Source organism: Oryctolagus cuniculus, chromosome 5 (genome assembly GCF_051225735.1).
Source record: "Oryctolagus cuniculus isolate XC-2025 breed Fujian yellow rabbit chromosome 5, ASM5122573v1, whole genome shotgun sequence".
Lineage (NCBI taxonomy): Eukaryota > Metazoa > Chordata > Mammalia > Lagomorpha > Leporidae > Oryctolagus > Oryctolagus cuniculus.
Genome location: NC_142871.1, coordinates 164119755 through 164145865, shown reverse-complemented (window position 1 = coordinate 164145865; position 26111 = coordinate 164119755). Strand labels below are relative to the sequence as shown.

Below are 26111 nucleotides of genomic sequence, written 5' to 3'. Positions count from 1 at the left end.
GACTGTCTCTACCGCTCTCTCTCTCTGTAACTCTGCCTTTCAAATAAAATAAATAAATCTTCTACAAAGTTATCGCAAATGATACTGTGCTTTCACACATGTTCATTGCCAGAATACAGAAATGTGACTGATTTTTGTGCACTGTTCTTATCTCTTGCTGAATCCACTTATTTTAGGAATTTGGTTTTTGTAGTTAACCTGGAATTTTCGACACAATGATATCATTTGCAAATGGAGACAATGTCTTCTATTCCATTTCTATTACTTGCTATGAATTGCCCCAACACCCAAACTCTCCCAGGAGTTTAATCTCCAATTCTTAAGGGTAGAAACTTCACCAGATTATTCTGCTCAGAGGCAAGACCCTTGGCAAACGAGGGTGGAGTCCATGGCTGAGCCCTGGAGGTCTGTGAGGAGAGGAGAGAGACCACACATGCACTCTCCCAGCGCCTGCCTTGTGATGCTCGGGGAACTCTGCCAGCAGGAAGACCGCCACCAGGTGAAGCTCCTAGACCTGCCGTCTCCAGAACTGGCAGCTAAGCAAACCTCTTCTGTAAGCAACGCTGGCCTGCCGCGGGTATTTCATGACAGTGGCAGAGCTGGTGAACACAGCCCTTTCCTTCTGTCTCTTGTCCTATTCCTATGGCTCACACTCCAGTGTGGCGTTGAATGGCAGCAATGGAAGCAGACATCTTTGCCTTCTTTTCTGATCTTTCAGGGAAAGCCATACGTTCCATGTTAGCCATAGGTTGTGTGTCGACACTTTTTATGGAGCTAAATATATATAGCTCTATTCCTAACTTGGCAGAAGTTTCTTTGTAGTATTATAAGAGGTTGAATTTTGTCAAATGCTTTTCCTATACTGAGGAGATCATATGGAATTCTGCTATGATTTGGTAGATCACATTGGTTGATTTCCAAACACTGAACCAGCTTTGCATAACTAAAATAAGTCCCACTGGTCATGATATATAAATCCTGATAAGTACATTTTTGGAGCCAGTTTTTTAATAATTTATGGAAGGTTTTCATGTCTAAGATCATGAGAAATCTTGATCTATAGTTTTCTTTTTGTTACACTACCTATATGGCCTTGGTTTCGAGGTAATCCTGGCCTCCAAAAATGAGTTGGCAAGTGCTCCCTTCTCTCCTGCCATCTAGAAAATACTGTATAAAACGGGGGTTAATTCTTCTTTCACTGTTTTTATGAAACTCTTCCGAGTGCAGCAGAGTTGATGTAGCCGATGTGGGGGTGCTATACTTACAAGGGCCTGGTACACACTTGTCTCTTGGCCGGTATCTGGGAATGTGGCTAGTGAGTTTCCTTTGGTAATACAAGACTTTCCTTCAAGAATAAGAGTGGGGCCGGTGCCACGGCTCACTAGGCTAATCCTCCACCCTGCGGCGCCGGCACACTGGGTTCTAGTCCCAGTTGGGACACCAGATTCTGTCCAGGTTGCCCCTCTTCCAGGCCAGCTCTCTACTGTGGCCCGGGAGTGCAGTGGAGGATGGCCCAAGTGCTTGGGCCCTGCACCCCATGGGAGACCAGGAGAAGCACCTGGCTCCTGCCTTCGGATAGGCGTGATGCGCCGGCCACAGTGGCCATTGGAGGGTGAACCAACGACAAAGGAAGACCTTTCTCTCTGTCTCTCTCTCTCACTGTCCACTCTGCCTGTCAAAAAAAAATAAATAAATAAAGTGTATTCCTTAAAAAAAAAAAAAAAGAATAAGAGTGACTCGCTCTATCTAAGCTGCGAGTGCAAAGTGGCTTATACTGCACCACCACCTTCCCTCTGAAAGCCTGGGAGTTCAGTGACTGGTCAGAAGCTCTGTGCTACGTGCCTGCACGGCCGATTCTTAAAATGCGCTCGACCCCTGGGTGCTGCGGCTCCTCGTGGGAGGAATCCAGAGTGCCTCCTCTCTTGACCCCGCGGGGGGCTGGCTCCTGCACACCCGCGCCGGTTTCCCTGGATGCTGCCCAGTGTGCCTTTCCTTCCGCTGCCACGGCTGCTGCTCTGTTTCCACGGCTGTAAGAAATCTCAGCCGTGAGACCATACGCTGAGCTCTACAAGCCCTCCCAACAAATCACGGAACCCGGGAGCGGGCTTGAGGACCCCGGCGCACGCAGCAAGACCACCTGGGCCCGAGGCTTCTTGCTCAGGATTTGTGGACAATTCGTGACTGATGGTGGTTACAAGGATATTCCTGCCATTCATGGGATCCTGGCTGAGTTTTCATTTTCAAAGAAATGACCCATTTCTCCCAAGTCCCCAGACAGCATAAACTTGGCGATACTTGCTTGGTACCTTTCCAGTGGCTGAGGCTGTGGAGTGATGTCCTCTGCTTACTCCACTCCCAGTGCTGGTGATTCGTGTGTGCGTTCTTTGTGTGCTTGTCAATCCTGATACAGGTTTTTTTCTTCAAAGAACTAGCTTTGTTTCACAGATTTTTCTCAATTGCTTTCCATTTCATTGATTTTGCTCCTTATTGTTTCTTTCATTGTGTCTATTTGGGGTTTCTTCTCTGCTTCTTTTCCTAGTTTCTTAGAGTAGGAATGCAGGTTAATGAATTGAGAGCTTTCTTCATATCTAATGTAAACATTTAAAGCTATAATCTTCCCCTTAGCATTGCTTGGTTCATAGTCATTCATTCATTCTCTCTCTCTCTCTCCCTTCCTCCCCTCCCCTCCATCTCCCAATGTCTTATGTTTTAATTTTCATTTAGATCTCTAGGTGTTTTTTTTTTTTTTTACAAACTTCTAGAAGAGACCTCCTTGACCTTTGACCTATTGAAAAGGTTTAATTTCCATGCGGTTAGAGATTTTCCTGTGGTTGTTCTCTGATGGATTTCTAGCATGAGCCCGTGTCGGACGGAGCATGCACTCGCTCTCCATCTGAATTTGCTAAGGTGCACGCACTCTGCAGCTCAGGGCAGTCTCTGTCTTTGCGGATGTTCTAAGGGTTTTAAAGATTGTGTGTTCTGCAGCTGTTGGGTGAGAGGTTCTGCATCTGACAGCTGGAATCTGTGGCCCAGTAGCATTGTTCAGATGGTCTGCACCCTTCCCGATTTTCTGCGTGGTCGTTTCCTCCAGTGCTGGGAGTTGGATGTTCGGAGCTGGGGAATTCAGGAGCTGTGTTTGGAACCCAGGCTGTGTCTGGATTCCAGACGTCTCCCACTCTCCTTCCCCACCTCCTACGGATGGGTCCAGACTCCTGTCTGTGGGGTCAGGAGCACACTTCCCAGAAGCAGAGCTCAGCGGGCCTTAGTTCTTACACTCAGCCTTTTCCTCCTGGTTTGGTGTTGACCAACAATGAAGTACGTGGGCTGAAACCAGACAAGGTGCTGACCATGGACCCCAGGCATAAACCAACCCTGAAGCTTTCCTGAAAACAAGTACCAGTGGGGCAACCTTGAACAGCATGGACCAGGGTCCCTGGTGAAGCTCCCTTCACAGCCTCATCTCTGGAATCACAGGAGTGGGGAGACGGGGGGCACAGGGTGCTCCCCCCTACCCCGCCAGCCTTCACCACGCCCAGAGAGGGTTCCCCACCTTTGGCACAAACACAGTGAGCAAATGTGGTCGGAATGGAGGAAACCTGGATGGACTGAGGCTGTAATGAGCAAAGGGCTCCGTGGGTGTGAACGCAGCCTTGGGGGGAGGAAGGAGAGGCCTGAACCTGTTCCCTGCCACGGGGCATTGGAAAAGCCTGGAACTCATGGAGACAAATCCCCCTCAATCCCATCTCTGCTAAACCTAAATTGAGACATTTATTAAAACTGAATTTAATTTTTTACAAAAAAAATCTCTTTCCTCCTGGAGGAAAAAATGGTGTGTGGCTGCTGCGCCCTGTAATAATGGCTATAATTAATACGTGAAGGTCCATGCAATTTGGAAGGCAATGGGCTGGAGATGCGGTTCTATAGCCCTTGGCTGCAGAACAAAGGCTGCAGGTGGAGAGGTGATGGCACTGCATAACCCCCAGGGCCACCTCTGCTACACCTCCATCACAGTGTCAACTCCGGGTTGACTTCTGGGGGGAATATGTTACATTTCAAAAACCAGCTCTCCTACGCTTGGCGATAAATCTCTGCTGGAAATTAAAGATGAAAAACATATTTCTTTTTCATTAGTCTCATTTGTCTAATAAATGCTTGAGGGACTCAGCTCAATCAATGCTTCCAACCTCCTGAAATTAAATTATCCTCCTTTCATGAGATAAGTAAAAATGATTTAAGTAGGAGGAATAATTTGGCTCTTGTCACAGTGCCACTGAGTGAATGGCGTTATCATCAGTGTTTTTCCCTGTCTTTGTTGACTTCAAGAACGGCCTGGGGTATTTGCAAAGAAAAAAGAAAAATGAGAGAGGGGAATCATTTCCCCAAACACTGTATTTGCAGGACAGTCACAGTCTGGAAGCAGGAGCTTCTCCGATTTCCCATGTGCAGGAAAAGCACACACTTCGAGCCGGCCACCTTCACAAATGGAAATGCACTCCGTCTTGCTGGAACCGAGCGCTAGTAAAGCAATTAGACCACTCTTACGCAAGACGAGATAAACGATTAGTTAGAACTACCCGGCCTCTGTCTTCTGATAAGGATGATCTGCCGGGTATATTCCATTTGTGCTGTCGTGCACCCCTTCACGTGACAACTACCGAGTTCTAGACTCCAGGTCAGGGCCTCTGGGTATAAAGGTGAACACTCCAGGTGCCCGAACCTCGCAGTTTACAGATGGAGAGGCCCACAAGCAAATAAGTAACTTCAGGCCAGTGTGAGAAATGCTGTGGTTAAGCAGACCACTGGGCCCTGAGTGAGCTCCTTCCGTGACAAAACGGTTCATGAGTGCTGCCAACACAAAGATTATTTTAGCAATTAATCAGTAAATGGGAAAAAATTGAAAAGTCCTTAATCCAACAGTTGTTGTGTGATAGAAACTCAATAGATGTTTGCTTAAATTTGATGACAATCCTACAAATTCACGCATAACTGGGGGATTAAAGATTCATTTTTTTGTGAACCATCAATAGCAGTAATAACAAATTCAATCAAAAATGCTGAAGCGAAGACTGATGGCCTTCTTAGTCTCTTTAGAGGAAAATAGTTCCAAAGAGAGGAAAGCCAGAGAAATCAAGGAGAAACAAGTACTAGCAGGAGAAATCCAGATGGCTAATGAAGTTCCATGTGATTTTTATGGGTTTTTTATTTTTATTTTTTTTTACAATACTCATGGTAGTTGTCAGTGTTTTAATATTTTTCATTTATTTAAGTTTAATGATTTAGTATTTCTTTTTATCATGTTAAATAGTCATTTCTATTTGTAATTTTGTGTTTTTTTTTTTAAAGGAACTCATAAATTGTAAAAAGCTCCAGGATCCACAGAACCTGTGTGTCCACCCTCCCCTCCCCAGGTTCCTAACAATGGGAATTGAAATGAAGCTTCATAAGCAAAACAGACTTCGGAAATGCTGTCTTCACTATCATGCCCCAAAGCCTGCCGTAGCGCCTAACCCGTAGAGAATGCTTCCTAAAAATTTGTTAAAGGACAAATGAACAGTAAAACCCATCTCTAAATAGTAGCCAGCAATTATCAGAGACAGAGCTATGGGCATAAGGCAGGGACTACGCCCCATTTTGTTTCTGCCCGTTAACCCAGGCCTATGGCTCCTCTGCAGGCTTCGGGAGGTCTGAGGCTGTGTGTGACAGTCCCTCCAGGAATGCTAAGTGCATGCAAGGGGAGAGAGCTGTCCAAAAGACAGTGCGATAAATAGCGGTGATAAATACCCAGCCATGGGGACAGTGCCTCTAAGGAAAGAGAGCGCCCTGGGTGGGTCCAGATGGGAAAAGATCATGGAGGGGCAGACACTTGTGGCACAGGGGTTCAGCTGCTGCCACCTTTGCCTCCTGGCTTGAATCCAGGCACCCTACTTCTGACCCAGCTCCCTGCTAATGCACCCTGGAAGGCAGAGGATGGTGCCTCAGGGACTTAGGTTCCTGCCGCCCACATGGGAGACCTGGATGGAGCTCCTGGCTCCTGGCTTCCATCTGGGCCAGAGCCCTGGTTGTTGCTAGCATGTGCAGGAAACGCACATGAACTGGTGGCTAGAAAATCTCTCTCTCTTTCTCTCTTTCTCTCTCGCTCTCGCTCTGCCTTTAAAGTAGACAAAAACCGATTTCTTTTCAAGGTCATGGAAGCATGCCTCTGAAGCAGGGGGAGCAGAGGAACCCTGGGCAGAGTGAAGAAGCTACGGGGCAGAGCCCACGTGGGAGTCCCCGTGGCCCACTTCCAAGTGAAGGCAAACCACGTGGTGTGGCCAGGGAGTTCTGAAGGGAAGGATGATGTCACTTGGTGAAAAACAACACTGAAAACCAAGGATGACGCAAGCAGGGAAGTGGGGGCTGCGTGACGTGGAGCTGCTCATCTCCACGCACCCAGAATTCAAGCCAGGATGCTCCCATGGAGCCCAAACTCCTGAAGCTGAGAGCTGCCTGAAATAAAAGGGTTTATGGAGCCACTACAGTCACTGACTTAGAAGAAGCACCAGGTCCTCAGATGAGTTCCTACAACTTCCAACAGCCAGGCCAGATCACAGGTGGAAATACACCTGCTGGGCCAGGACTAAGAGTGTTTGTTTTAATGATACAAAGGTGGGGACAGGAAGTAAACGTTTGTTTATCTGGAATCTACACAGGCTGTAGTGAAGAGAGGCAGGGCCAGGCAGAGTGGGGACAGCTTCGGGATGGAGGACAGCCTAGAAGTACTGTTGCTTCTGGACTGCCTGGGTTGATAAGCAGGTGCAGCGGGGCCTAGGGCATCATAAGACCTGAGTTAAGGTCTGAGCATACTTTCAGGAATGAGAAAAGACCTTTTGCTGCAGACAGTTGACCAATTAGCTTCTCCCATCGCTCCTCGTCTCCAGCCTCCATCCTTGTGATCAAACTTAAACCAGGGCTGGGGGTTTGGCCTAGCAGGCTAAAGTGCTGGTTAAAGTGTCCACGTGCCACATCGGAGTGCAGGAATTTGACTCCCAGCTCTTGCTCCTGACTCTGCATCCCTGTGAATGCCAACCTTGGGAGGCAGCAGTGATGGCTCAAGTAGTGGGGCCCCTGCCGCCCACAGGGGAGACCTGGCTTGAACTCCAGGCTCCCAGGTTCAGCCTGGTCCAGCCTCAGCTTTTGCAGGCACTGGGGGTGGTGAGCCAGCAGCTGGGAGCTCTCCTGCTCAGGGCTGCAACTCCCTCCCTGGGCTTGGATGAATTTGCTGGGGCAGTTCACAGAGCTCAGACAAACACTCAGGCTTATCCATTTATTATAAGGGATATTACAAAGGACACAGATGGAGAGCCAGACGGAAGTGATGGGTAGGATGAGGAATGGAGAAGGGATCTGTCTGCCTATCAGTCTGGCTTGCAAATAATAATTCCTCTGAAAATGTTGGACAACTCGGAATGTCCCCCTCAGGCTCGTGCCCTTTCCCAGGCCACATGGACTACAAGAGCAGAGAAAAGTCCAGAACAGCGACCAAGTCAGCCATGTGCAAGTGGAGGCTGTGTGGGAAGAGGGAGAGGGCTGCATGGGGGCCACGAGGACCTCCTTTGCTCACACACTTAGCCGCCCTGCATGAGGCTTCTGACACCAGCTGGGTGGGGGTCCCCCGCTTGGCCCAATCAAGACCCCAGCTGGGAGGCCTCTGGTTGACTCAGATCACACAGGTCGAGGGTTCACTCCCGTGGACCACCCCCTTCAACTTCTGACCAACCAGCAATAAACTTGGGTTCCCACGGCCCTGTCTTTGGGTTCTATTAATTTGCTAAGGCAGTTCACAAAGCTCAGGAAAACACTCCATGTACCACGTATTATAAGGGCTACTGCCAGGGACGTGGGTGAAGAGCCAGACGGATGGGCTGAGGTGTGGGGACAGGCGACAGAGCTTGCAGGCCATCTGGGCTCTGCCCTCCGGGAATCGCCACGTGTTCAACCATCCTTGAGAGTTCCTATGGAAGTTTCGCCCTGTGGTCCTGATTAATTCCTCGGCCACTAGTGATGGACTCAACCTTCAGCCTTGGTCATCGGGTACCTCATTAGCACGTGAAAGGCACTCTGACATCTCTGGGGTTGCCTAGGATTTTAGGAGCCATGTGCCAGACAAGAGGAAGGAGGCCCAAACACCCATCCATTTCACAACAGCACAAGGGGAAGAAGGGGAGTCCTTCGGAGGCGGCAGCTCCTATTGCAGCAGGTCTGGTGCAGCTCCTTCCTCCTTGCTCTCCCCGCCTGACAAGTATCTGGAGGCCTGGGACTGAGAGAACCCCACTCCCCAGCTGCCCCTGACATTTGAAAATCTGTTCCCAGTTTGAATTAAGTGGAGTCTGCAGTCTTGGGTATGAGAGCGATTACAAATGAGAGAGAGAGAGAGACTTAGAAAGCAGCTTATTTCAGCCCTTTCTCCCCATTGCAACTGACCTTGTAGACAAATACATTCAGTGCAAATAGGCTCGCCCTGTCTCCAGTGAAGGGAAGCCTAGGAGATGGGATTTCGAGCCATCAAAGATTTGATGGCCTCATCATTTTCTCAGCCATTCTCAAAGGCCTAAGCCGTGCTGGTATCTGATGTTAAGCAAATAAAATCTAAGTCGCTCCTGCATGCAAGTGTCCTCCGGTTCTCTCTAAAACCAGGTCCTCGTCCTGCCTGTGTCCTCTGTTGCATTTGGGCCTCGTCCTGCCTGCGTCCTCTGCTACATGTGGGCCTCACCTTGGGCAGGCCGGGCACACAGCAGCGTGGACGTCCTGCCCGGCTCCACCTGCAGCTGTTGGACTGCAGAGCCGGTAGATCCCGGACCCCATGAGGCCAGGTGCATGGCCCTCAGGGGAATGGGGTCGTGTTCTCCCTTGACGACGCAGGAGATGTTGGATAGGACACTGACAGCTCTGTTGCAATGCTCAGCTCTGTGGACTGGGACCGCCCTGCTGTGCCAGACCTCAGACCCCGACCCCTGTGTGCCTGTGCCAGGTGGACGAGTGACTCCCCTCCCTCCCTCCCTCCTGCCCAGCCTCTGGGAGGCGTCACTCTATGCTCTACTTCTATGAGGTCACCCCTTCTGTGATCCACACACGGGTGTGATCGCCCAGCGTTTCTCTTTCCATGAAAGAGAAATTCCCCCCGCCCATACCTCCATCACCTCCCCAAGGTGCACAGGGGACCCAAACATCACACACAAGAAGTTGAATTTTATTTTTGGGAACATTTGCAAATGCTCAAGAAAAGAAACACTTTCAGTGAGCTCAGCCTGCGCATTGCTCCTGGTGATGTGGGCGGAGCGAGGCTACTTGGGGCTTTTCTGCAGCAGCAGTGACCAGAGCTGCTCCCTCGGGACGGCAGGATGCAGCACGCCCTCAGTAGGAACCAGAGGATCCTCCTGCCGACCCTGCGCCGGCCCTGCCCCTTGCCCTGGGCACTGGCTGTGGTGTCAGCGGTGGGTGGCTGCGGTGGCTGTGGTCCCAGCCCCCTCAGGCTCACGGGCAGCTGCGGCGGCTTCTGGCTCTGTGAGGTCCACACGGCTCCTGGCACTGGGGCTGGAGGGCGACGCCTTGGAGGCTGGCTGGGGGGCTGCGCTGGGAGCAGGGCTCCTCTCCTGCTGTGGCTGGCCTGGTAGGAGAGAGTCAAGAGTGGGGTCACCTTGGGGGTCTTGGGCTCAGCTCCTGGAGGCCCCAAAGTGGCAGGGGTAGGGCAGGACTCACTGGAGACTTGGGAGGAGTCAGGGGTGGCGCTGGGAGCAGGGCTCCACTCCTGCAGTGGCTGGCCTGGTAGGGGAGAGTCAAGAGTAGGGTCACCTCAGGGCCTTGGGCTCAGCTCCTGGAGGCCCCGAGGCAGGGGTAGGGCAAGACTCACTGGGGGCCTCGAAGGAGTCGCTTCCTGCGGAGGAGGAAACGTCGACGGCCATGCTGTCACGGCAACTCAACACCAGAGCCGAGCAGTCGTCCTCTATGGGGGGGCGCTTGCTGCTCTGTGAGGACTGGGGCAGGGACGCAGGATCCTGGGGCTGAGGGCCTGGCGTCCCCTCGGTCCCCGTGCCTGGCAGCAGGCCGAGGCCCGCCAGGTACTCCCTGGCCTCTGGGTCCTGGGGAACGCCCAGGGGCTGCAGCAGGGTGACCGCGCCCTCCTCGTGCTCCTGGGCAGCTTCTCGGCTGGGGCCGAACCACGAGTGGGTCCTGGCGTCCTCCGCTAGCCCTCTCTTTTCCCCTCTTCACTCTCACACAAATAGAATACAACTTAGAAAAAAAATGAGACTCCCTGCTTCAACTCCTCAGGACCTACACAGCCCAGAAGCGACAAGACTTGGCCGCATCACAGCCTCGGATCTGTCTCCTTGGGACAGCCTCGTGCTGAGCCCTCAGGACCTGTGTTTCTCCCCAGGAAGCCACAACCTCCTCTCAGGTAGGAAATGAGCCTGGGAACCCCCGCCCCACACAGCAGGTGGATCGGTGTCTCCTGCAGTTCTTGAGGAGCCCCCAGGGCCCAGCACAGCCGTGGGCCCAGGAACACGTGGTGATCCCTCTGGACCGACTGCCCAAGCCCTCTTGGGAGAGGAACCCTCCCTGGGGAGGTGACCCCTCCTCCGGTTGCCCAGGGACATTGCACGGTGCGATTTCTCCGTGATTTCCTGCAGTGCTGGTCACCTCCTCAAGGCTGGGAGGAAAGAACCAGCACCCCAGGAATTCTCACTACAGTTTCATTACTTAAGCCGAAAATATTAAAGTATGATGACTCTTGTTGCTGTTTTCCATTAAGTAAAGGTAATACCAATCTTACTTCTATGGTTTTTTTTCTTTCTCTTTATTCTTTGATTGATTGATTGATTTGAAAGGCAGAGTTACACAGGATCAGAAGTGCTGAGAGTGAGAGAGGTCATCCATCTGCTGGTCCACTCCCCAAATGGCCACAGATGCCGTGCTGTGCTGATCCAGGAGCCAGGAGCTTCTTCTAGGTCTCCCTCATTGAGATAGGAGTCCCAGGACTTGGGCCATCTTCTACTGTTTTCCCAGGCCATAGCTACCCTGCCTGGACTAGGCCCGTCTGAAGGCAGGCACCCAAACTCCATCCAGGTCTCCCCAGCAGGTGGCAATGCCCCAGGTAGTTGGCCATCTTCCTCTGCCTTCCCAGGCATGTTAGAAGGAGCTGGATCAGAAGCAGAGCAGCAGGGACCCAAACCAGCCTCCCAATATGGGACGCCAGTGTCACAGGCGGCAGCTTTACTGCTATGCCACAGCGCTGGAGCCCAGGCTTCTTTTAAGATTTATTTGAAAAGTCAAGTGATCTTCTATCCTCTGCGTACTCCCCACGTGGCCGCAATGGCCAGGTGGGCTGGTTTGAGCCAGGAGCCTGTGGGGCTGGCACTGTGGTGTAATGGGTTAAGCCAGCGGTGCAGTGCTGGCATCCACATGGGTGCTGGTTTGAGTCTCAGCTGCTTCACCCCGGATCCAGCTCCCTGCTAATGGGCCTGGGAAAGCTTCCGAAGATGACCCAGATGTTTAGGCTGCTTCTCCCACGTAGCAGACCTGATAGAAACTCCTGGTTCAGGGCTTCAGCCTGGCATAGCCCTGGCTATCGTGGCTATTTGGAAGACCTCTGTGTGTGTGTGTGTGCGTGTGTGCTTCTGTTCCTTTCTCTCTTCCTCCCTCCCTCTCTGTAACTCTGCCTTTCAAATCAATAAGGTAAATTATTTCAAAAAGGCTAGAACTAATGCAGGTCTCTCACGGGGGTGGCAGGGGACGGTTCTGGGGCCATCTTCTGCTGGTTTCTCAGGAAGGGCCGAGAGCAGAGCATCTCCAGTCCACCGTGCGTGGACAGCTCACGGGGAGCATAAGGCGCGGCTCCTCAGAGCCTGTCCCCAAAGCACCTGCCCCCGAAGGTCCGGGAGTGGTCACGCTGCCTTCAGCGGCCGCGCCCTCTGGGCTCCCGCCTCGGGACGCCAGGCAGAGAGCCTGTTCCATTTTCCTCGCTGCCTCACTGGGGCCCTTCATGCTGCACACAGGACTTGAGTTCATGTTCCGCCCTGAGGCTACGACGCTGAAAGTGACATCTGAAACACTGAACTAGTGATTTCCAGGAGGTGTGGACACTGCCAGCACCTGGCAAGCACACGTCATCCTGGGAGTTTCCATGGGGCAGGGAGACTCCCGAGGAAGGCGGTCACGGGCCGATCCTGGAGAACTGGAAGTTCACTGGGTGGGGCCCAGAAGCTCCTCCAGGCCGAGGAGGCTTGCTTGGGCTGCTGGTGTGGGGCTGGAGAGACCTGGCTCGCAGAGGGCAGCCGGCCACTCTGTTGGGTGGGCAGGTAGACACTAGCCTGTGTGTGTGAAAGAGGCCTAAGGGAAGACAGGGAGTTCGCTGGGGGAGGAACAAGCAGCCTTAGCAGGCCTTGGAGAACAGCCCAGTGTTTGCACGTCAAAATCCTGCCCATGTCCCCGTCAGTTAGGTGGTCCCAGCCTGCCCCCTGGAGACGTCCCGGGAGAACATTGGGGAAGAAAACTTTGGGGGAATTTTTACAAATTTCACACCCAGAAAGCCCATTGCCCAGCAACATCCTAGAAGCTGGGGGAGGAGAAGCACCAGTCAGTCAGAACGCAGAATCAGACATTTCTGATGAGCTGCCCATTTGCCCTGTTGCATGCACTACCTCCTTAAACCTTGCTAGTTTGTTTACCACTGCTCTCTTCTCACATTGGAGACAATGTTGCAATAACATCTAACTTGCTGCTGTTAATAAACTGGTGGGGGTTGGGGGAGAGCCTTGCCAGGGAGGAAGGGAAGTAAAACACATCCTGGGGTAATGTGATCTCTCAGCCTCATTTCTGCCTTGTTCCCTGACTCTGCAGAGTCCATTCACTGATGGCCTTGGCCTCAAATCAGACCCCCGTACTCCAGGGTTAGCCCCTGCGGTGTGTGTGTGTGTGGGGGTGCCTGGATGCCCGTGTCTCAGCTGTCACCCAGGACTCTGCTCCCCTTGGCCATCACTAGAGAGCTCTGCGGCCAGCCCCGCCGGCTGTAAGAGGATGGCCCAGCCCAGGGCCATTGCTTCAATTGCCCCAAGTGCAACTGTATCCAGACTGGGTGTTAACAACAGAGTGTCCAGGTGCAGGGAGGACAAAGGGGAAAAAGTGCAGAAAGTGCCTGGGGACAGGCTCTGTGCCTGGGCCAGGGCTGACTTATGCTCCCTGGGGGTCCCCTCCTGCCTGGACCCTGTCCCTCCAGACTGTGACAGAGGTCTCCCCGCCCCAGCCCCTTGTCCTTGGCACAGCTTTACCTCAGCCCCCAAAGGGCAGCGTCTTCAGACAACATCAAATGAGCCCCTGCAGGGCAGACACAGCCACCCTTTGGCTTCTCAACTTCCATTCACCACACTCATCTGTTTCATGCAGAAGGAAAACAACTCTTGGGGCCAGCATTGTGGTGTGGTGGGTAAACAACTGCCTCAAGGCTGGCATCGCATACTGGAATGCTGGTTTGAGTCCCAGCTGCTGCACTTCTGATCCAGCTTCCTGCTATTGTGCCTGGGAAAGCAGCAGGAGTGGCTCAAGTGCTTGGACCACTGCACCCATGTGGGAGACCTGGATGGAGTTCCTGGCTCCTGGCTCCCGCCCGGCCCAGACCTGGCTGAGGCAGCCATGCATCCAGGGGCTGGGCGATCTCTTTCTTCGTCCCTCTCTCCCTCTGTTTCTTTGCTTTTGAAGTCAATAAATCTTCAAAAACAACAAGAAGAAATAGGGGCTGGCAGTGTGGCATAGCCAGTAAAGCTGCCACATGTGAGGCCAGCATCCCATCTGAGCGTCAGTTTGTGTCCTGGCTGCTCCACTTCTGCTGCAGCTCCCTGCTATGGCCTGGAAAAGCAGCTAAAGAAGGCCCAAGTCCTTGGGCCCTGCACCCATGTGGGAGACCTGGATGAAGCTCCTGGCTCCTGGCTGTGGCTTGGCTCAGTCCTGACCATTGTGGCCACTCGGGGCGTGCACAGATGCATGGGAAACATGTCTCTCTGTCTCTCCCTCTCTCTCTTTGACTCTGATTTTTGAATAGGCAAGTAAACCTTTAAGAAACAGAAAAAAGGAAGGAAAGAACCCTTATGTTTGCATGTAACCTTCTCAGCCTGTCTCCAAAATGAAGAGATGCGAAATCCCAGCAGCCACTGTCTCCATCTCTGGGCAGTCTTCACACTTACCCCAGGTCCAGCGCCTCCAGGATCCCGCCCCCAAGGACTGCATGGGGAAGAGGAGAAAGAGGTGGTTACTATAAACACACACACAGCACATAGTATACACACATGCACACAGTACACACACACAGCACATGGTACACACACACACAGTACACAGTATACACACCCAGCACACACAAACACCACACAGTTTGCATGCACATGGCACACAGTATACACAAACAGCACACAGTGTACACACACAGCACACACACTCAGGACACACACGCACACACAGGACACAACACACACAGCACACACACAACACACACAGGCACAGAGCACGTGCACACACACAGCAGACACACAGCACACAAAACACACACAGCACACACATAGTACCCAGCATACACACAGCACACACACACACACAGGTGCACACACTCAGTACACACACACAGTACACACAGCATACATTACATAGCATGCACACACAAAGCACACAGCACACACACACAGAGCACACAGTACAAACACAATACACAGCACACACACGGCACTTACAGCACACACAGCACACAGTACACACAGAGTACACAGAACTCACACACAGCACACAAACACCACACAGTATACACACACACACACCACACACAAACATGGCACACACACAGTACAACACAGCACACACAGCACACAGTATACACAAACACAGCACACAGTGTACACACAACACACACAAACACAGCACACACACACAGCACACACACACAGTACACAGCACACACACAGACACAGTACACACACACAACACACACAGCACAAACACAGAGCACACACACACAGGCACAGAGCACACAGCACACACACACAGCACAGACACACAGCACACACACAGCACACACACACACAGGCACACAGCACACAGCACACACACAAGGCACAGACACACAGTACACACACAGCACACAGGGAAGAAAACAGTCACAGCTGCTGCCCTCCTGGACCTGGAGTGGGTCATGTACCCGCGGTGACGTCTCACACTTTCTCTCCCACTCCTCACCCCACACATCCTGTGACACAGGACACAACACACAGCACACAGTACACACATACAACACACACAGCACAAACACAGAGCACACACACACAGGCACAGAGCACACAGCACACACACAAGGCACAGACACACAGCACACACACAAGGCACAGACACACAGTACACAGTACACACACAGCACACAGGGAAGAAAACAGTCACAGCTGCTGCCCTCCTGGACCTGGAGTGGGTCGTGTACCCGCGGTGACGTCTCACACTTTCTCTCCCACTCCTCACCCCACACATCCTGTGACACAGGACACAACACACAGCACACAGTACACACATACAACACACACAGCACAAACACAGAGCACACACACACAGGCACAGAGCACACAGCACACACACACAGCACAGACACACAGCACACACACAGAGCACACACACACAAGGCACAGACACACAGTACACAGCACACACAGAGCACACAGGGAAGAAAACAGTCACAGCTGCTGCCCTCCTGGACCTGGAGTGGGTCGTGTACCCGCGGTGACGTCTCACACTTTCTCTCCCACTCCTCACCCCACACATCCTGTGCTCGCCCTGTTGGGTCTGTTTCTGATGTGGTGACCTCAAGTGCCGCTCCTGAGGTCCCTGCGTGCTTCGAGGTCCCACCTCTGCTGACCGCCCTGGATGTCCCCAAGGTTGGTGACCGGACGTGAGCGTTCCAGGGAGCACCCCAGACGTCCTCTGCTCCACATGCAGCCCCCTCCCTCCACCGTGCAGTGGCACCCCAATTTCTTCTCGTAATCAGTCGGTTACCCCTTCACTCTGCTCCCGGTTCAGCGGCATGAAGACCCCCATGGGCAGGGGGGTCCCTCGTCCGGTTCCGTGGAGCTGCAATTGTGTCCTGGTGGAAGCCAGGACCTCTAGCCCAGGCGCTCAGAGGCCGAGGGGTGGTGCGATCGTGAGAGGTGCCGCTCACCTCTGTCCCTGGCCTTGGTATTCAGGTGATGCAAGGGAAAGCGAACGTGGAGTTTCTGACCCAGTGCATAGCCGCATCCCCTATGACAGAATTCTACCTATTCTCCCTATTCTCTGTGGCTGCAGGCCTGGAGGGGTTGCCCTGTAGAGATCATGGGTTTTATCAGGAATCTAGGTGGTAACACGGAGTTGTCGAGGCAAAGACATGGAGGTGAGAGCTGAGACTTGAGACAGGAGAGCTGTAGGGAGAAAGCAAACAGAGGGGCCCAGCCTATGCCTGGCCATGGCCTTGAGTGAGGGGCGGGGGAGAGGAACCAGCTGTGGGGAGGGAGGACTGGCCAGCAGTCTCCAGAAGCTTAGGGCCAATGGCGCCATGAACCCAGAGATGCCGGCTCAGAGGTCAGCCACAACTAAGTAAAAAGATTTATTTATATATTTGAAAGGCAGACTTACAGAGAAAGAGAGAGAAAGGGGGGGGGGAGAGAGAGAGAGAGAAAGAGAATGAATCTTCCATGTTCTGGTTCTCTCCCAGAATGGATGCAATGGCCTTGGTTGGGCCAGGCTGAAGCCAGGAGACTGGCACTGCATCTGGGTCTCCCACCTGGTGGCAGGGGCCCAAGGACTTGAACATCTTCTGCTGCTTTCCCAGGCACATTAGCAGGGAGCTGGATCAGAAGTGAGGCCCCTGGGATTTGCACTGGTCCCTGTTTGGGATCCTGGTGTTGCAGGCGGCGGCTTAGCCTGGACACCACGACGCAGGCTCTCGGACGGCGGCACTGCAGGCCTGGCTCTGGCTTCCTTGCTGGGGGCCGTCCCATCCCTGTGACTCCTGCACTGAGTGGCATGGACTGGCTCTCCCAATCTCTATGTAACTGCCTTTCAACTATATAAATAAATCTTTTAAAAAAAAAGTTCATTCATAATGTTGGTCGATCATCACCATCTTTTCCAGAAATTTTTTTATCATCCAAAACAGAAATTCTAACCATTCAACAATAACTCTGTCTTTTTCCTCCCCTCATTCCCTGCTAACTTCTGTTTTACTTTCTGCCTGTATAAATTTCCCATATGACATTTGTCCTTTTTCATCTGGGTTATTTCACTGGGTATCACGTTTTTAAGGTTCTAACATGATTAGCATAGCATAATTTTCTTCCTTTTTAAGGGCTGAATAATATTCATTGTGTGTGTATATATGTGTGTGTGTGTGTGTGTATATATAATGTTTTGTTTACCTGTGTATTAGTTGATGGACAGTGGAGATTTCCACCTTTGGGTCACTGTGAATAGTGCTATGAGGACTGGTGTGCAAGTATCTGGGTCCCTGCTTTCAATTCATTTGGAAATACACCCAGCAGAGGAATTGCTGGATCAAATTCTACGTTTGGGTTTTTGAAGACTCTTCTAACCACAGCAGTTACATTTCTCCCAGCATGCACAGCAGCTCAGATTTCTCCACGCCCTTGGCAACATTGACACATTTCCAGGGTCGTGTTTGTCACCATCCTAATGGATGTGAATGAAGTAGTTTTCCACTGTGGTTTTGATCTAATGACCAGTGAGGTTGAGCACCTTCTCACGGTTTGTCGATCTTGGGAGAAATGGCTACTCAGAGTATGTGTACACCTGTTGGTTGGATTGTTTGCTTTGTTGGTGAGCTGTAGCTCATTACATAACCCAGATATTGATCTCTTATTAGATATATGATGATCTGGAGATATTTTCTCCCATTCAGTAGATTCCCTTTCATTCTCTCAATTGAATGCTTTGAAGCAGAAAAGCTTCCAATTTCCAAGAAGTCCAATTTGCTTATTTTTTATTGCCTACAGTATCCAAAAAATCACTTCCGAATGCAATGTCATAAAGATTTCCCCCTATGCTTTTTTAAAAAATGCATTCTTATAGTTTTAGCTCTTAAGTTCGGGTCTTTGATCCATTTTGAGGTTTTTTTTGTTTTTTTTTTGTTTTTGTTTTTTTTGTACCTGGGATCAGGTTAAAGCCAAGTTCATTCTTCTGCCTGTGAATTTCCAGTTTTTCAGGAACTACTGGCAGATAAAAGGTCTTTTCTAAGAATGATCTTGGCACTTCTGTTAAAACTCACTCTGTTCAAATTTATTTCTGGGCTGTGTGTTTGCCTCCATCGATCTATAAGTCTCTCTGCCAATATCACGTTGTTTTGATTACTGTGGCTTTGCAGCAAGTTAGGAAATCAGTCTTCCACTCACTGTTCCATATTGTTTGGCTTTCCAGGGTCACTTGAGATTCCATATGAATTTGGGGAAGGTTTTTCTATTTCTGCAAAAAATGTCATTGGGGTTTTGGGAGGGACTTGAATGGATCTGTAGACCCCTGTGAGTATTAGGATTGTAACAATATTAAATCTAATCCAAGGACACAAAACCCTTTGCATTTATTTTGTCTCTTTCAACATGTTTTATAGCCTTCAGCGTACCTAGCTTTCATCTTGTCTGTCTGTTCAAGTTGTTCCTGCAATGGTGTACCTTTGGTTTGAAGTGGCTCCCTGGAGGCACAGCCCTCTGAATGGCAGTGCTAAGGTGGAGGCCTAGTGGAAGGTGATTGGATCAGGGGGGCTGTGGCCCCGTGCAGGGATGAGTACGGGCCCCAGAGCGGGTTGTTACACAGACAGGCCACCAACACAGCTGTCCCCCCATCATTTCCCTGCTGTGTTGTGATGCAGTCTGGAGAGGCCTCCCCCCTCAGAGGAGGAGTGGATGGAGTCCCCCCATCTTAGACTTGCAGCCCCAAAACTTCCAGGTAAGTAAACCTCTTTTCTTTCCCAAATATCTAGCCTTAGCTCTTCTCTGTAGCAATGGGAAACAGGCTAAACCAATTCCTAAGTATTTTATTCTTTCTGATGCTATTTCAATGAAATTATTTCTTTTTTAGTTTATTCATTACTAATGACTAGAAATACAGCTGATTTTTGAGTTTCTCTGTATATTGCAACTTGGCTGCATTCATTTGTTAACATGTGCATGTGTGTAATGCGTACTTTTCTATATGTAAAATGACAAGTGGGGTTGGCACTGGTGTGCAGGTTAAGCCCTGGTCTGCAGTGCCAACATCCCATATAGCGGCCAGTTTGAGTCCTGGCTGCTCCATTTCTGATCCAACTCTCTGCTATGGCCTGAGAAAGCAGCAGAAGATGGCCCAAGTCCTTGGGCCCCTGTACCCACGTGGGAGACCCAAATGAAGCACCTGGCTCCTGGCTTTGGCCTGGCCCAGCCCTGGCCACTGTGGCCATTTGGGGAGTGAACCAATGGATAAAAGATCTCTCTGTCTTTGCTTCTCTCTCTGTAACTCTGCCTTTCTACTAAACAAATAAATTTTAAAAAATAAATAAAAAATGACATCGGTGAACAGAGGTTATTTTCCTCCTTGTCCAGTCTGAATGCCTATTATTTTTATTGTCTGTGTCTACCTAGAATTTCCAGTGCTGTGTTGACTAGAAATGGTAAAAGCAGGAAACACTGTCTTGTCACTGAGCTTACGCTGCACATTTTCAATCTTTCACCACTGAGGATGCCGTCATGTGGTTTTTCATGTATTGACCCACAAAGTTTTAATTCCATGGAGCTGTGAAATCTACCAGCCTGGAACTACTGGTGCAGAGGACGGCACATCAGCTTCAGGTCAGGAGTCCAGGAGCAAATAAAAGCATCTCTTTCTAAACTCCTGGGCACTTTCTGTTATGACGGAGAAATGAGCATCAAACCTACTCTCCACCCCAAACTGTACAACCGGGTGCTACAGCTGTAGGATCAGACAACAGGCAGGCACACGGCTGTGATACCCGAAACAGGAGAAACGCAGGGGGACGGCTTCATCGCCCTCACCTCCCACGTAGGAGGCACTTTCCAAGTGACAGCACAGGCAGCCGTACCCCAGAGCACTGACCTAACCTGTATGAGAAAGCAGACACAGGAGTCTGAGGATTCCGAGCTTACCGGGTTTTCTTGGGACTCTCTTGATTCTTCGGGCGCACACTAAGTTATACACACGTGGGGAGAATTTCTGCAACATCTAGCAAAGAGCTACTGAGGAGAGGCGGGGCTTCACGGATTCCAGGGATTGCTCAGTGTTGGGAGACACTGGAGTGGAGAGAGCCTGTAGGAGTTAAATTAAAACCTCATGGGAGACGTGTCTCAGGGACAGAGCTCCTTGTCCCTCTCAGGAAGGGTTACTACAGCCGGCACTGACAAAGCCTCCGCCAAAGGTGCGCACGACCAAGCCACGCTGCAGTCGGTTAACTAGGCAGCAGATTTTGCGGATAAGGCTCTGTTAACAAAGTTTGCTATTTCCCAACAATGCAGCGTTTCCAATGCCCGTGGTGGAATGAAAAACTTTCTGGACACCATAAAGCAGCAGAAGAATCCAACCTGTAATATAACAATTACTGTGAATGCCCAGAGGTCACACTGTGACGGGTTTAGCCAAGACTTTAACCCAGCTCTAACAAATATAATGAAGGACTTTTTTTAAAAGTCAAACACATGAGGGAATGGATGAGCCATCTCAGCAGAGACAGACACAAATATTATAAAAAGGAGTTCTACAGAAATTTTAGAAGTTAAAAATATATTATTTAAAATAAAATAGTATATTTTGAATTTCAAATAGAAACTTTCCAAACTGAAACAAAGATAAATAAGATGGGAAAAAATGAACCACGCTTCAGTGATGTGAGTGAAAAAAAGTAGTCTAACGTACAGGTAATCAATCATGGAAAATCTTAAAAGTAGTCAAAGGGAAAAAAGACAGGGAACAATGAAAGAGGTCCCTGGGGCTGGCGCTGTGGTGTATTGGGTAAAGCCGCTGCCTACAGTGCCAGCATCCCATGTGGGCACCGGTTCGAGTCCTGGCTGCTTCCAATCCAGCTCTCTGCTATGGCCTGGGAAAGCAGTAGAAGATGGCCCAGGTCCTTGGGCCCCTGCACCCACGTGGGCAACCCAGAAGAAGCTTCTGGCTTCCGATCAGCCCAGCTCTGGCCATTATGGCCATTTGGGAGTGAACCAGTAGATGGAAGACCTTTCTGCCTCTCTATAATTCTGCCTTTCAAATAAATAAAAAGTTAAAAAAAAAAAAGTGGTCCCTAACTGCTCATCAGAGTCAATGTAATATAGAATTTGATGGAACAAACTGCTTAAAGTGTGTCAGTCGTAATTGCCTCCTCAACTGTTACGTGTAGGTAAAGCACCTTTGGAGAGAGAGCGAAAGACAGACATTTTCAGGCGAACAGAAGTGGAGGGAACTCTACCAGCACATCAGCACGCAGGCCATGTTAAATGAAGCCCTTCAGTTTAAGGGAAAATAACAATAGACGGAAACCAGGTCTCTCACAAAGCATGACGCGCACCAAGAATGGCAAAGGTGTGGACAAGGAGAGAAGATCACGTGCTGGCAGACAGTGGGCTGCTGTTGGGAGACCCGTGCGCCGCGGCCCCCACTGCCGGTGCCACTTTGTGTACGGAAGCCGGCTGACGAGGCTCGCCTGCCTTCCACAGCCAATGGCGAGCGTGAGGACGCAGCAGGGCGGTGACGGTGCCACTCCTGGAGGGACAGGGAGCCGGCGCTGCGGTCTCAGTGTGCATTGTCCTCCACCAGCCCATGCGTGAGAGGCCTCGTCCCCAGGGAGGCGCCCTCGGGTGGGGCTGGGATCTTCGGGAGGCAGGGCCCAGAGGGAGGCCATGCATGGGAGGCTTCTTGCAAGGGTTGTTCCCACGACAGAGCTGTGAGGACACACCCCGTCTCTCTCTGCTTGAAATACATTATTTCAAGTTTCTTACTGCCGCATATTAGAATTCCTAGAGCAGCTCTCTCCCATAGAAATAGAATGCAAATCACGAATGTCAGCCACACATGGGATTTTCAATTTTGCAGCAGCCATATAAAATAAAAGATAAAAGAAGTAGAGGAAATTAATTTTTGGTATTATATGAGTATTTTATTTAATCCAGTGTCTTTAAAATAAGAGCATTTCCACGTGTAATCACTGTCATCAGTGAGGTATTTTTACAGTCTCGTTTGTACTAACTCTTCAAAAGCCAGTGTGCCTTCTACACCATTGCACGTCTCAATGTATTGTAGCTAGATTTCAAGTGCGGATGTCGGTCACGCTAGCCTACTGGACAGCATGCCCAGTACCGCCACCAGACAAGGAGGTACGGCTCAGAAGCCATTAGGGGAGATAGTACAGAACACTGGAGACATGCTTTATCAATCCAGAAGAAGGCAAGACAGAAGGAAAAGCAAAGACGAGATGGCACACACGGCATGTCTAAGTCTGGGAGGTCAACCTCTCACTTGAACCAGCGCCCGTATGGGCTGCTGGCACTGCTGACGGCTGCCTTCCCTGCCATAGCACAGCTCTGGCCATGGAATATAATATTTCTCACCCTGCATGTGCTCCTTTTTCATACGGCTTGTCTTGGATGTTTACTCATTTGCTTAGAGCAATAGAGTACTGTAGTTAAGATATTGGATTTGGATATTAACCCTAGATCTGAATCTTGGCTCTGCCATTACAAGACCTTGAATAAGTTACTTAATAGCTCCACACTTTAGTTTCCTTATCTGTATAAAGCGTATTATACGCCACCTGCTTCAAATCCACATAAAACACAGTGCCTGACACTTCAAAAGGTCTCCAAGATAAGCTAATTACTTATTATCTTTTTTTTTTTTTTTTTTTTTTTTTTTTTTTTTTTTTTTACAGGCAGAGTGGACAGTGAGAGAGAGAGAGAGAGAGAGAGAGAGAGAGGTCTTCCTTTGCCGTTGGTTCACCCTCCAATGGCTGCCGCGGCCGGCACGCTGATCTGAAGGCAGGAGCCAGGTGCTTCTCCTGGTCTCCCATGGGGTGCAGGGCCCAAGCACTTGGGCCATCCTCCACTGCACTCCCGGGCCACAGCAGAGAGCTGGCCTGGAAGAAGGGCAACCGGGACAGAATCCGGCACCCCGACCGGGACTAGAACCCGGTGTGCCAGCACCGCTAGGCGGAGGATTAGCCTAGTGAGCCACAGCGCCGGCCACTTACTATAATTCTTGTTCGATCCACTAACCACGAGGAAGGTGAGCTATGATCCAGACACCATGTAGCACGGCAAGGACCCCAGGGTGAATGACCAGGTCCTCTTCCTCAACAGAGAAGCCAGACACAGCAGCGCCTGCCTGCTCACAAAGGCCAGCACGGGGTGGAAGTAACAACACACAGAGAAGCACGGGGTGGAAACACACACGCCAGTGCAGGCTGCGATCTGAACACAGGCCTTCCCCAGAGCTCCACGTGCTGGGGGCCAGAACAGGAGGCCACTGGGCTCTGCCTTCTCGAACGGACTCCGGCTCTCCAGCTGGTGCGACTCAGGTCTGGCAGGAGGGACTAAGTGCCCTCTTCCATGAGTTGTAACCAGAAGAGAGCCAGGTCCAGCCAGAGGGAGGAGCCTGGCCCCTCCTGCCTCTTCGCTCCCTTCTGCACGCATCCAGACCCTTTTTTGTTGCTCCACACTGACAGAGCTGGCCCGGGTGCTGGTGCCGTGTTATCTGAGCCCTCTGGGCACTAAAACAGTGAGCCAAAAAAGCCCCTTCACTGGGCACCGTACCCAGTCTCAGCTGTCTTGTTGGAACAATACAAAACAGACCAAAACAGTACACAAGGGTTACTTGGCAAAATGCACAAGCCAGGGGTCACCGCTGTGGCATAGTGGGTAAAGCTGCTACCCCGGCATCCCATCTGGGCACTGGTTCATGTCCCGACAGCTTCACTCTGATCCAGTTCCCTGCTAATGGCCTAGGAAAGCAGCAGCAGGTGCCCCAAGTGTTTGGACCCCTGCCACCCAAGTGGGAGACCCAGCCCTGGCCTTTGCAGCCATCTGGGGAGTGAACCAAGTGAAACATCGGAAATGTTTCTCTCTGTTTCTTTCCCTCTCTCTCTGTAACTCTGCCTTTCAAATAAATAAATAAATCTTTAAAAAAAAAAAAAACAGCAACCAAACAGCCTGGGAAAATCATGGATATGATTCAGACCAAGTCATTCAGCTTAAAAAAAAAAATCTGCAGGTTTTATTCTACCAGCGGTGGGGAGTGAACAGTTCTCACTGAGGGACTGATATCCTGTGCCTGTTTTTCTTCTAGAGCGTTCTTTTTCAAAAGCCCCGTGTCTGCTCTCATACGTTAACCCAGCCCCTCATCTACAGAGTGAGAGTTGCTTGCAGATGAGGGCCATGAGAGTTTTAGTGCCAAGTATGTCCTAAGCATGTTCCACCCATACTCCACCTTGTTTTGTTTTCAAAGCGGAAATGTAGGCTTACCGAGTTTACAGCGGAGACTCTGGAACTGCCCCAGGTCACAGAGAGGTCGGGAGCAGGGCCAGAGAGTGAGCACAGGTCCATCTGACTCCACCCCGCTCCTGCAGCCCCCGCCTTATGGTGCTTCCTCTGCTGGCGGGTGCTTGGGAGGAAGCAACGTCCGAGCCGTCGTAGTTCCTGCTCCTTGGACGGATCAGGAACTGAGCACACATCTGCAGTTGTCCTTACCAAACACCCAGAGCTCTCCAGGGAGACCGTACGCTCCAAGCTGCATTTCCAACAGCCCCCAAGAGTCCACACTTGGGAGTTTGCTGACAAGAGGGCAGCCAGAGCGATCCTCCTGAAGAATTCACCTTTAGCCGTGTGACTTCCATGTTAAAAAATTATCTACAGCTGTAGAGAAATTACCCACGCAAATACAAATGTCCTATATCAGGCATTATTTTCATTTTTATGCAGTAAGCACTGTATATTCTATTACATGGTCTGAACCATCCTTAAACTTAAGTCTCAGACCAATATCAAGGCAGGATTTTCTTGGCCTGCATCAAATCATGAAAACGCTTACATGAGGATAAAGAATACTTTGCAATAAGGAGGGAATGATGTTTGTTGAATTTTCATAAAGGTCTAAATTCAGCAGCCTCTTTCACTTCTTTCACTCAAATATTCAAAAGATAGGCAGTATTTGTGCACAGGAATTTGAGAAAAAATACAAATGGTCAGCGATAATAATGTGAAAAAATATTAGTGCTAAAAGAAAGGCAAATAAATATAAGGAGAAACCAATGTTTATCTACTAAATTGACAAAAACAACAAGAGAACTTTTTAAGATAGAGACAGACAGACAAGAGAGCAGAGAGCTTCCATCCACTGGTTCATTACCCAAGTGCCCACAACAGCCAAGAGTAGGCCAGGGAAGGAGCCAGGAACTCAATCAGGTCTCCCACACAGGCGGCAGGAGCCTAACTAATCGAGCTGTCACTGCTGCCTCACAGGACACGCACTGGCAAGAAGCTGGAGTCAGAAGCCAGATGGAAGGCAAGCAATCAAACTCAGGAACTCCGCTGTGGGACACAGGACATCTTATCCAGGAGGCTGAATGTCCACCCCCCAAAATATTTGTAAATAATAATTCCTAGGTACTGATGGCATTGTTTAACTGTTCCATGTATCTAGAAAACAATATGACAGCATGTATCAAAAGCCTCAAAAATTTACTTTTAGGAATTTACCCTGAGAAAAAGGACGATGGCTACATAAAAACATAACAATAAGCACAATAATAGCACTATCTCCTATTATCCATTAACAACAGCCTAGCTGTCTAGAGCATAAACTGCTTAAATCAGTCATGGACGATCCACATGGTAGAATACTACACAGTCATCCCAAGCCACGTAATGGGAGAATTTAAAATAAGCAATGGGAAGCAGTGTGGTCCCTCGTAGTGCAGGCTGTCTGCACAGTGTGACTGAGTGTGTGAGCATGTGTGTGAACACGGGCGAGTGCGTGTGAGTGGGTGGGAGAGCATGTGTGCTGTGTGAGCATGCCTGAGCGTGTAGGTGTGCATGAGC

At 50.4% G+C, this 26111-nt stretch overlaps 1 protein-coding gene and 1 long non-coding RNA gene across 2 annotated transcripts; both read right to left on the bottom strand.

Moving 5' to 3' along the window:
* Window positions 1-9207: 9207 nt before the first annotated feature.
* On the bottom strand, window positions 9208-12042 carry LOC149126844 (uncharacterized). Its single transcript, XM_089333569.1, has 4 exons — window positions 11895-12042; window positions 9887-10237; window positions 9736-9798; window positions 9208-9643 (listed from the first exon to the last, which is right to left on the bottom strand). Exons 1-4 carry the CDS (start codon window positions 12040-12042, stop codon window positions 9465-9467), a joined length of 741 nt encoding a protein of 246 aa, XP_089189695.1. The 3' UTR covers window positions 9208-9464.
* A 1667-nt stretch (window positions 12043-13709) lies between these two features.
* LOC138849843 (uncharacterized) lies at window positions 13710-24672 on the bottom strand. Its single transcript, XR_011389064.2, has 3 exons — window positions 24537-24672; window positions 20181-20340; window positions 13710-14247 (listed from the first exon to the last, which is right to left on the bottom strand). It is a non-coding gene; the product is annotated as an uncharacterized LOC138849843 (long non-coding RNA).
* Between the last annotated feature and the right edge of the window lie 1439 nt (window positions 24673-26111).

What these genes read in the sequence shown, in the direction of transcription:
- LOC149126844 (XM_089333569.1), bottom strand. Translation starts at nt 12,042, where the DNA reads ATGAACTCAAGTCCTGTGTGCAGCATGAAGGGCCCCAGTGAGGCAGCG. An exon ending in TCCCGGACCTTCGGGGGCAG is followed by an intron (nt 10,238 to 11,894) that starts GTGCTTTGGGGA and finishes GAGAGTGAAGAG; the next exon opens with GGGAAAAGAGAGGGCTAGCG. An exon ending in TGACTCCTCCCAAGTCTCCA is followed by an intron (nt 9,644 to 9,735) that starts GTGAGTCCTGCC and finishes CTCTCCTACCAG; the next exon opens with GCCAGCCACAGCAGGAGAGG.